This window comes from Cetorhinus maximus, chromosome 5 (assembly GCF_964194155.1).
Source record: "Cetorhinus maximus chromosome 5, sCetMax3.hap1.1, whole genome shotgun sequence".
NCBI lineage: Eukaryota > Metazoa > Chordata > Chondrichthyes > Lamniformes > Cetorhinidae > Cetorhinus > Cetorhinus maximus.
In genome coordinates this window covers 137,297,101-137,309,341 of record NC_135883.1, presented here as the reverse complement: position 1 = coordinate 137,309,341, position 12,241 = coordinate 137,297,101, and the positions used below count along the sequence as shown (strand labels likewise).

General features: G+C 43.3%; 1 protein-coding gene across 3 annotated transcripts in view; it reads left to right on the top strand.

Moving 5' to 3' along the window:
• atg5 (ATG5 autophagy related 5 homolog (S. cerevisiae)) overlaps positions 1–12,241 on the top strand; it is a 207,288-nt gene that overhangs the window by 42,841 nt on the left and 152,206 nt on the right. For all 3 annotated transcript variants that reach the window (XM_078542505.1, XM_078542504.1, XM_078542506.1), the window contains exon 5: positions 2,812–2,974. In XM_078542505.1, the coding sequence (XP_078398631.1) occupies positions 2,812–2,974 (163 nt within the window). The remainder of the gene's footprint in view (positions 1–2,811; positions 2,975–12,241) is intronic.

The window sequence follows — 12,241 nt, the reverse complement described above, 5'->3', positions numbered from 1 at the left end:
AGGGCGAGAGTCCAGACTGCTGTCCGGTGCCAGGGTTCAGAACATTTGCTCAGGGCTGGAGAGGAACTTGCAGTGGGAGAGGGAGGACCCAGTTGCCATGGTGCATGTAGGTACCAATGACATAGGTAGGACAAGGAAAGAGGTTCTGCATTGTCGGGATGAAAAGCTAGGCACCACATTGAGAAGCAAAGCCTCAAAGGTAATAATTTCTGGATTATTATCTGAGCTGTGTGCAAATTGGCATAGGGAAAATAAGATTAGGGAAATGAATGCGTGGCTCAGACTGGCATTGGAGAAGTGGGTCCCAGTACATAGGGCACTGGCGTCAGTACTGAGGAAAGTGGAGGCTGTATCGTTGGGACAGTTTACACCTGAGCTGTGCTTGGACAAGTGTCCTCGCAAATCGCATAACTAGGGAAGTAGAGAGGGCTTTAAATGAAACAAGGGAGGTGAGGGATCAAGCTTGGGTGGATGAAGCAAATCGAGGGGTAAAGTCAAGACAGGAGAGTATAATAATAATCTGGGAAATGAGGGCTTAGAGAATGACAGGAAGAGACAGAAAAAACCTAAAAATACACCAACAGTCAAGATTAGATGTTACAAAGATAACAAAAAGACAAAACTAAAAGCTCTGTATCTGAAAGCACGTAGCATTCATAACAACAAAGTAAGTTAATTGATAGCGCACATTGAAGTAAATAAATATGATCTGATAGCCATTACAGAGCTGTGGCTGCAGGATGGTAAGGATTAGGCCCTGAATATTGAGGGGTATATGACATTCAAGAAGAATGGGAAGCTATGTAAAGGTGGAGGGTTAGCACTGTTAATCAAGGGTGGCATTGGTGCAGTAGTTAGAGATGACCTTGGTTTAGGAGATCAGGATGTACAATCAGTTTGGGTGGGGATGAGGAATAGTAGCGGAAAAAAGTCACTAGTGGGAAGTGATCTACAGGTCCTCTAACAGTAACCGCAATGTAGGACAAAGTATACAAGAAGAAATAATTGGTGTTTGTGATAAAGGGACGGCAATAATCATGGGTGATTTTAATGTACATACAAACTGGAAAAATCAGATTGGTAGTAGTAGCCTGGATGAGGAGTTCTTAGAATGCTTCCGATAGAGTTTCTTAGAGCAACATGTTCTGGAACCAACCAGACTGCAGGTTACACTAGACTTGGTATTGTATAATGTGACGGGATTAATTAATGACCTGAGTAAAGGCACCCCTAGGTAGCAGCGACCACAATATGATTGGATTTTACATTCAGTTTGAAAGGGAGAAGTGTGGGTCTAAGGCAAGGATTTTAAACTTAAATAAGGGCACCTATGTGGGAATGAAAGCTGAGCTAGCTGAAGTGAACAGGGATACAAGGCTAGAGGATAGATCAATAGAGAAGCAGCGGCAGACATTTAAGGGGATATTTCAGAATAAGTATATTCCTACTGTAAAGGAAAATTCCTAAAGGGAGGACCCACCATCTGTGTTTAACCAAAAAAGTTAAGGAAAGCACAGACGTGAGGAAAAAGCATATAATGGCGCAAAGATGAGTGGCAGGTCAGATGATTGGTCAGAATATAAAGAACGGCAGAGAATGACTAAAAGGTTAATAAGGAGAAAGAATTTAGAGTATGAGAGGAAGCTGGTTGAAAATACAAAAATGGATAGCAAGAGTTTCTGCAGGAATTTAAAAAGAATAAGAGTATGTAAAGTGAGTGGCCCTCTAGAGAATCCTCTAGAGAATGAGAATGGGGAGTTAATAGTAGGTAATAAGGAATTGGCAGATGAAATGAACAAATATTTTGCTCTGTCTTCACTGTAGAGGGTACAAAAAACATTCCAGTAATAGTTATAAATTCAGGAGGAGGAAGAGAGAGAGGAACTTAATGAATTTATAATCATTAGGGAAGCGGTACTGAGCAAACTGATGGACCTGGTGGAATTTGAATTCAGTTAATAAATCTGAAATATAAAGCTAGTCTCAGTAATGGTGAGCAAGAAACTATTATCAGTTGTGGTAAAAACCCTTCTGGTTCACTAATGTCCTTTAGGGGAGAAAATCTGCCATCCTTGACTGGTCTCGCCAACATGTGACTCCAGACCCACAACAATGTGGTTGACTCTTAACTTGCCTCTGAAATGACCTAGCAAGGTCAGTTCAAGAGCAAGTAGGGATGGACAACAAATGCTGGCCTTTGCAGTGATGCCCACATCCCATGAAAGAATGAAAAATAAATAACAAAAATATAGTTGTTTGGTCGTACAGAACTTGAGTTTTGCTGAAAAAAGAGACATGCTATTGAAGCTTTTCGTCTTGCACTCATCAGGACAACTCACAAGAAATGCCAACAGTAAAGGGAAAAAACAACTTATACGGCCAAGAGTGAGGCCCATCCCAGTTTGTGCTGTAACCAAATCCTGCCAGCCTACAGGCCCACATGAAAGATAACTCCGCATTGATCAAAGGTGAATCTGAGACTTTCTGAATGGCTCAGCTAGTTACTGGGTAACCTCACTGAGCCATTGGAGAGGTGTAGAGTTCATTTTTAAAATAAATACAAAGCCTTAGAATACCACACCACTGACTATTTTATCTTATATTTCAACCCATATTCAGAAACATGTTCAAGAGAAAGCCAGCTTTGAATGACTGATACCCGCAGCTGTAATGTTTGGGTTATCAGTGATGTCGAGCAGCATCACCTGTTTTAAAGTAAATTTCTGTTTACTTTTTTTGCCTGGAGCTGGTGGAAGAAATTGCACACTTGCTTACTTGAAGTACAACATTGTGCTTAATATTTTTTTCCAGAATTTTCCAGAAACGGAACTTCTTCATTGCCTCACAAAAGATGCTGTTGAAGCTCATTTTATGTCTTGCATTAAAGAAGCTGATGCCTTAAAGCACAAAAGTCAAGTAATCAACGAGATGCAGAAAAAGGATCATAAGCAGCTTTGGATGGGCTTACAAAATGGTATGTTACTTAGTTCACAATCCCTTATGAATGGCTTGTTTTGCTGACTCTGTTGCAGATGTTGCCATCTTCCTGTGTTACTCTTAAAGCAAAATGTTCCAGAATTACATTTATCACTTCCAAATTTGATGTTTTCCTGAATGATTGTTTACTATTTTTAACCAAGGACTCTAAACAATGGTGCAAATATACCACATAATAGGTGGGAAAAGTTGCCTCCAGGATATTGAGGACAAATACTACTATTCAGATCCACTTCCTATATCTTCAACCTGAGATTTTGAATAAAATATAGTTGTTAAATGACCATTATTTTTATGCATTTAAGGGGTTAACTGAACTGGAGTAACCTTAAGTTTACAGTGAAACATAGCTCTTCAGTTTTGTACTAGTTTAAGCTCAAGGGCACTTAAAATAAAATAAACTTGAGCAGAGTTGAATGTACATATGCTGGTTACCAGATGGCAACTTTATTCAGAACATTGGGTCACAAGCAAATAGGCCGTAATCTTTCAGTCTTCCCTAGACTCGGGTGGTGCCAGAGGACTGGAGAATTGCAAACATTACGCCCTTGTTCAAAAAAATGCTGTAAGGATAAGCCCAGGAATTACAGACCAGTCAGTTTCACTTCAGTGGTGGGCAAGATTCTAGGAACAACTATTCGGGATAGAATTAGTAGTCACATGGAAAAATATGGGTTGATAAGGAAGAATCAGCATGGATTTCTAAAGGGGAAATTGTGTTTAACTAACTTTTACTTTTATTCATTCATGGGATGTGGGCATCGCTGGCTAGGCCAGCATTTATTGCCCATCCATTATAGCCCTTGTTCAGAGGGCATTTTAAGAGTCAACCACATTTCTGTGGGTCTAGAGTCACATGTAGGCCAGACCAAGTAAGGACAGCAAAATGAACCAAATGTTTACAACGTTATCAACAATTGTTTCATGGTCATCGTTAGGCTTTTAATTCCAGATTTTTATTGAATGGGCAGAGTTTAGGAATAAAAAAGGGGCAGCCACATTGTTAGGTGTTTATTATAGACCCCCAGATAGTCAGTGGGAAATTGAGAAACAAATATGTGCACAATTTGTGGAGGTGTGTAAAAACAATAACAATAGGGTAATCATATTAGATGATTTCAACTTTCCCAACATTAATTGGGATAGACATAGTGTTAAGGGCTTGGATGGAGTGGAATTCTTGAAATGTGTACAGGAGAACTTTTTAGGTCAATGTGTAGAGGGTCCAACAAGGGCCGGCGCAGTGCTGGACCTAATTCTGGGGAATGAAGCTGGACAGGTGGCTGAGGTGGTGGTGGGAGAGCATTTTAGTGCTAGCGACCACAACATGGTACAGTTTAAGTTTGTTATGGACAAAGAAATAGACAAGTTGCAAAAAAATGTTTTGGATTGGGGGAGAGCGGATTTTAGTAAAATAAGGCAGGATCTGGCCAAGATAGACTGGGAACAGCTGCTTGTGGGGAAATCTACAGAGGAACAGTGGGGGGGGGGCATTCAGAAAGGAAATGGGGAGGGTACAGGCTCAACATGTTCCCTCTAGGCTGACAGGAAGGAGTAACAAGCCCAGAGAACCATGGATGACCAGAGATATTCAGGTTACGATCAGAAGGAAAAGAGGCTTTTAGCAGGTACAAGGGAAGCAAATCAGCAGAGGCATTAGTGGAGTACAGAAAGTGCAGGGTGGAGCTTAAAGCAATTAGGAGAGCAAAGAGGGGATAAAAGAAAGCACTGGCTGGTAAAATTAGGGAAAATCCCAAGATATTCTTTAAGTATATCAATGGGAAGAGGATAACCAGGGAAAAAGTAGGGCCCAAAAGTAAGGGACCAAGGGGGCAATCTATGGGTGGAGCCAGAGGACATCACTAGAGTGTTAAACCAATACTTCACATCCGTCTTCACCCAAGAGAATGAGGATGAAGGTATGGAACTCGGGGAAAGAGACTGCGAGGTTCTTGAACAAATTGATATAGGGAGTGACAAGGTATTGGAGGTGTTGACAGGCTTAAAAGTGGACAAATCTCCAGGTCCGGATGATTTGTGTCCCAGACTGCTGAGGGAGGCAAGGGAGGAGATCGCAGGGGCTCTGGCCCAAATTTTTAATTCCTCTCTGGCCACGGGGGAGGTGCCAGAGGACTGGAGAACAGCGAATGTTGTTCCGCTATTTAAGAAGGGTTGTAGAGAGAAGCCAGGGAACTACAGGCCAGTGAATCTCACGTCAGTGGTAGGGAAACTATTGGAGAAAATTCTGCTGGGGAGAATCTATCTCCATTTGGAGAGGCAAGGTTTGATCAGGGATAGTCAGCATGGCTTTGTCAGAGGGAAGTCATGCCTAACAAATTTGATTGAATTTTTTGAAGAGGTGACCAGGTGTGCAAATGAGGGCAGTGCAGTTGATGTAGTTTATACAGATTTTAGCAAAGCCTTTGACAAGGTCTCACATGGGAGACTTATAAAGAAAGCAAATGCACATGGGATACAGGGTAATTTGATAAGGTGGATTCAAAATCGGCTTAGTTGTAGGAGACATAAGGTGATGACAGAAGGATGCTTTAGTGACTGGAAGTCAGTGTTCAGTGGCATACCACAGGGATCTGTGCTGGGCCCCCTATTTGTCATTTATATAAACAACATAGATGACTATGTGGGGTGTAGGATTAGTAAGTTTGCGAATTACACAAAGATTGGCTGGGTGGTTAACAGTGAGGTTGAGTGTCTTGGGCTACAGGAAGATATAGACGGGATTGTCAAATGGGCAGATAAGTGGCAGATGGAATTTAACCCTGAAAAGTGTGAGGTGATACACTTTGGAAGGAGTAATTTGAGAAGGAAGTATTCAATGAACGACATGACACTGGGAAGTTCTGAGGAACAAAGGGACCTTGGCATGTGTCTCTATAGATCTCTGAAGGCAGAGGGGCATGTTAGTGGGATGGTGAAAAAGGCATATGGGACACTTGCCTTTATCAATCGAGGCATAGATTACAAAAGTAGGGAGGTCATGTTGGAGTTGTATAGAACCTTGGTGAGGCCACAGTTGGAATACTGTGTGCAGTTCTGGTCGCCACATTATAGGAAGGATGTGATTGCACTGGAGGGGGTGCAGAGGAGATTCACCAGGATGTTGCCTGGGATGAAACATTTAAGTTATGAAGAGAGGTTGGATAGACTTGGGTTGTTTTTGTTGGAGCAGAGAAGAGGGGTGACCTGATCGAGGCGTACGAGATTATGAGGGGCATGGATAGGGAGCAGGTTCCCCTCAGTTGAAGGCTCAGTCACGAGGGGACACAAGTTCAAGGTGAGGGGCAGGAGGTTTAGTGGGGATGTGAGGAAAAGCTTTTTTTACCCAGAGGGTGGTGAAGGTCTGGAATGCCCTGCCTGGGAAGGTAGTGGAGGCAGGTTGCCTCACATCCTTTAAAAGGTACCTGGATGAGCACTTGGTATATCATAACATTCAAGGCTATGGGCCAAGTGCTGGTAAATGGGATTAGGTAGGTAGGTCAGGTATTTCTCACGTGTCGGTGCAGACTTGATGGGCCAAAGGGCCTCTTTTGCACTGTGTGATTCTGTGAAGATGATCCCTTTCCACTTGACCTGAACTCCTCCTCCAGTCTGCATTCACAATTCATAATTTCAGAAAGCTGGCAGTCTGAAGTCGTTACTATTAGTGGTCATGGGTTTGGAAGGTGCTATTGAAGAAGCCTTGGTGAATTCTTGCGGTGCATGTTGTAGAAGGTACAAACTGCTGCTACTGTGCGTCAGTGATGGAGGGATTGAATGTTTGTGGATGCGGTGCCAATCAAGTGGGTTACTTTGTCTTGGATGGTGCCAAGCTTCTTGAGTGTTGTGCGAGCTGCACTCATCCAAGCAAGTGGGGAGTATTCCAATACACTCCTGACTTGCGCCTTGTAGATGGTGGACAGGCTTTGGGGAGTCAGGAGATGGGTTACCCGTCGAACTACTCCTAGCCTCTGACCTGTTCTTGTAACCACAGTATTATATGACTTATCCTGTTCAGTTTCTGGTCAATGGTAACCCCCAGGATATTGATAGTGGGGGATTCAGTGATGGTAATGCCATTGAACGTCAAGGGGCGATGGTTCGATTTCTCTCTTTTTGGAGATGGTCATCGTACTTGTATGATGCGAATGTTACTTGCCACTTTCAGCTCAAGCCTGGATATTGTCCAGGTCTTGCTGCATTTGGACATAGACTGCTTCAGTATCTCAGGAGTCGCGAATGGTGCTGAACATTGTGCAATCATCAGTGAACATCCCCACTTCTGACCTTATGATGGAAGGAAGGTCATTGATGAAGCAGCTGAAGATGGTTGGGCCTCGGACACTACCTTGAGGAACTCCTGCAGTGTTGTCCTGGAACTGAGATGACTGACTTCCAACAGCCACAGCCATTTTCCTTTGTACTAGGTATGACTCCAACCAGCGGAGAATTTACCCCCTGATTCTCATTGACCCCAGTTTTGCTGGGGCCCCTTGATGCCACACTCTGTCATATGCTGCCTTGATGTCAAGGGCAGTCACTCTCACCTCACTTTGGGAGTTCAGCTCTTTTATCCATGTTTGAACCAAGGCTGTAATGAGGTCAGGAGCTGAGTGGCCCTGGCGGAAACCAGACTGGGCGTCAGTGAGCAGGTTATTTCTAAGCAAGTGCTGCTTTAGAGCACTGTTGATGACCTCTTCCGTTACTTTACTGATGATGGAAAGTAGACAGGGCGGTAATTGGCCGGGTTGGATTTGTTCTGCTTTTTGTGTACAGGACATTTTCCACATAGCTGGGTAGATGCCAGTGTTGTAGCTGTGCTGGAACAGCTTGACCAGGGGTGCAGCAAGTTCTGGAGCACAAGTCTTCAGCACTATTTTCGGAATATTGTCAGGACCCATATCCAGTGCCTTCAGCGGTTCCTTGATATCATGTGGAGTGAATCCAATTGACTGGATGCTGGGAACTTCTGGAGGAGGCCAAGATGGATTTATCCACTCGGCACTCCTGACTGAAGATTGTAGCAAGTACTTCAGCCTTTTCTTTTGCACTGATGTGCTGGGCTCCTCCATGATTGAGGATGGGGATATTTGTGAAGCCTCCTCTACAGCGTTGTTTAATTGTCCACCACCATTCACTTTTGGATGTGGCAGGGCTGCAGAGCTTAGATCTGATTGTTGGTTGTGGGATCGCTTAGCCCTGTCTATCATTTGCTGCTTGTGCTGTTTGACATGCAAGTAGTCCTATGTTGTAGCTTCACCAGGTTGACTCATTTTTAGGTATGCCTGTTGCTGCTCCTGGCATGCCCTCATGCACTCTTCATTGAACCAGGGTTGATCCCCTGGCTTGATAGTAATGGTAGAGTGGGGCATATGCCGGGCCATGAGGTTACAGATTGTGTTTGTCTACAATTCTGCTGCTGCTGATGATCCACATGCCCAGGGATGGTGTTGGTGTTGTGTGGGACATTATCTGTAAGGTTTGATTCCGTGAGGATGACAATGTCAGGCTGTTGCTTGACTAGTCTGTGAGATAGCTCTCCGAATTTTGGCACTAGCCCCAGATGTTAGTCAGGAGGACTTTGCAGGGTCGACAGGGCTGAGATTGCCGTTGTCATTTCCGGTGCCTACGTCAATGCCGGGTGGTCCACCTGGTTTCATTCCTTTTTTGTGATTTAGCAGTGGTTTTTTTTACACTGAGTGGCTTACTAGGCTATTTCAGAGGGCATTTAAGAGTCAGCCACATTGCTGTGGGTCTGGAGTCACTTGTATTTTTTTTTGAAAAATATACTTTATTCATTAAATATCTGGAAGAATATTCCAAAGCATTTCCAAATCGCCATCACATAAGTTCAATCAGATTCAACTTTTACACAGATCACAAGGTGCATCAATACAATCAATGAATATTACAATCATTTCAATATGGTCAATGCAGACAATCAGACAATGGTATTGGAGTTATCAACATACATCATGTTGGACTCAGGTGCTTCAATACAATTATAATACAATTAGTATTCACTGCATACATTCATTTTGAGCTGTACAGCCTGAGGGGCTCTCAACAGTTCCCAGCCCCTCGGTGCACTGTGGCAGAAAGGTCTTAAACAGCGACCTTTCCCCATTGCGCCTTTGCGGCGGCTGCCCCAAGCTTTAGTGTGTCCCTCAGCACGTAGTCCTGCACTTTGGAATGTGCCAGTCTGCAACACTCGGTCAGGGACAACTCTTTGCGCTGGAAAACCAACAAGTTTCGGGCAGCCTAAAGAGCATCTTTCACCGAGTTGATGATCCTCCAGCTGCAGTTGATGTTCGTCTCCTGGGAACAGCCCGTAGAGCACAGAGTCCTGTGTAACAGACCTGCTCGGGATGAACCTCGACAGAAACCACTGCATCTCTCTCCAGGCCTTCTTTGCAAAGGCACAATCCACAAGGAGGTGAACAACGTTCTTGTCCCCACCACAGCCACCTCGAGGGCAACGTGCAGAGGGGGTGAGACTCCTGGCGTGTTGGAAGGACCTGACCGGGAGGACCTTTCTTACCACCAGCCAAGCTACGTCTTGGTGCTTGTTGGAAAGTCCTGGCGATGAGGCATTCTGCCAAATGACTTTGACAGTCTGCTCGGGGAACCATCCCACAGGATCCACCCTCTCCTTTTCCCTCAGGGCCTCTAAGACGTTACGTGCCGACCACTGCCTGATGGACTTGTGTTCAAAGGTGTTTCTCTGCATAAATTTTTCCCTAGATATTTAGGGCTGTAGAGAGGGCTTTAAACTAAATAGACGGGGGGAGGGTTCTGGAGAGGGGATAAGTAGGCTTACAAAGCAAAAGGATATGGCAGCTTTGTAGGACAGCTACTTAGGTAATGATACCCAGAGTGTGACAGGAAGGGATAGAGTGTACAGACATTAAAAAAAGCGGCAAATAGGGTCAAAGTGGGAAAAAATTAGTAAAAAGGCAAAATGAATGGCTCTTTACTTAAATGCACGTAGTATTCGCAACAAAATAAATGAATTAACGGCACAAATAAAGATTAATGGGCATGATCTTGTAGTCATTACGGAGACATGGTTACAAGAAGATCAAAGCTGAGAACTAAATATTCAGGGGTATGTGACTTTTTGAAAGGACAGGCAGGAAGGAATGGATGGTGGGGTAGCTTTGTTAGTATGAGATGGAATAAATACGATAGCAAGAAATGATCTTTGAATGTAAGATGTGGAATCCATGTGGGTCGATGAAAGAAATAACAAGGGGAAGAAGACACAGGTGGGAGTGGTCTATAGGCCCCCTAATGGTAGCTATGCTGTCGGACAGAGAATAAATCAGGAAATAATGAGGGCATGTAAAAAAGGCAGTGTATTAATCATGGGTGACTTTAATCTCCATGTTGATTGGGAAAATCAAATTGGCAGAGGTAGCCACAAGCAAGAATTTATAGAGTGTATTCGGGACAGTTTCCTAGAACTAATGTTGTGGATCCAACCGGGGATCAGGCTATTTTGGATCTGGTAATGTGTAACGAGCCAGGTTTAATAAATGATCTCAGAGTAAAAGATCCCCGAGGAAACAGTGACCATAACATGGTGGAATTTAGCATTCAATTTGAGATGAGGGACTTAGTTTGGAAACACCTGCACTAAATTTAAATAAGGGTAATTACACAGCAATGAGAGCAGAGTTGCCAGGGGTGGACTGGGAAAGGAGTTTAGCAGAAAAGACGGTTGATGAACAGTGACACACTAAGAAAATAGTTCATGACTCACAACAAAACTATATCCCAGCGAGGAAGAAGGATTGTAGGAGGGGGATAAACCAACCATGGTTAACCAAGGAAGTTAAAGAGTGTATCAAAGTGAAAGAAAAAGCATACAATATGGCAAAGATTAGTGGTAAGCCAGAGGATTGGGAAAGTTTTAAAAACCACCAGAAGATGACCAAAAAAAGAGAAGAGGGAGAAAATCAACTTTGAGGATAAACTGGCAAGTAATATAAAAGCAGACAGTAAGAGCTTCTTTAAATATATAAAAAGGGAGAGAGAGGCCAAAGTGAACATAGGCCACTTAGAGAATGAGGCTGGGGAAATAATAATGGAGAACTAGGAAATGGCAGATAAGTTGAATAAATACTTTGCATCAGTCTTCATGGTAGAAGACACTAATAGCTTACCAAAAATACTAAATCATGGGGCAAAAGGCAGGGAGGAAATAAATATAATAACTATCACTAGAGAAAAAGTACTAGGGAAACTAATGGGGCTAAAGGCCAATAAGTCACCGGGACCTGATGGGTTGCATCCTAGGATATTAAAGGAAATAGCTGCTGAGATAGTGGATGCACTGGTAGTAATCTTCCAAGAGTTCTTAGATTCTGGAAAAGTCCCAGAGGATTGGAAAACTACCAATGTAACACCCTTATTCAAAAAGGGCGGGAGACAAAAAACAGGCACCTATAGGCCAGTTAGCTTAACATCTGTCACTGGGAAAATGTTAGAGTCTATTATAAAGGATGTAATAGCAGAGCATTTAGAAATACATAATCTAATCAAACAGAGTCAACAGGAACCAGTAGATGTAATATATTTGGATTTCCAAAAGGCGTTCGATAAGGTACCGCACATAAGGCTACATAATAAGATAAGAGCCCATGGTGTTGGGGTTAGTATATTAGCATGACTAGAAGACTGGCTAACTAATAAACGACAGAGAGTTGGGATACGGGAGGGCATTTTCAGGATGTCAACCTGTAACTAGTGGAGTGCCACAAGGATCAGTGCTGAGGCCACAATTGTTTACAATCGCTAAGTTTGCGGATGACACAAAAATAGATGGGAAGGCATGTGGTGAGGATGACACAGAGTCTGCAGAGGCATATAAACAGATTAAGTGAGTGGGCAAAAATGTGGCAGGTGGAATATAATGTGGGAAAGTGTGAGGTTATGCACTTTGGCAGGAGGAATAAAGGAGCTGAATATTATTTAAATGGAGAAAGACTGCAGAAAGCTGCAGCACAGAGGGATTTGGGGGTCCTCGTGCATGAATCCCAAAAACCTAGCATACGAGTTCAGTAGGTAATAGGTAAGGCAAATGGAATGTTGGCCTTCATTTCAAAGGAATGGAGTATGAAAATAGGGAAGTCTTGCTAAAACTATGCAAGGCACTTGGTTAGACCACACCTAGAATACTGTGAACAGTTTTGGTCCCCATATCTAAGGAGAGATATACTGGCATTGGAGGCAGTCCAGAGAA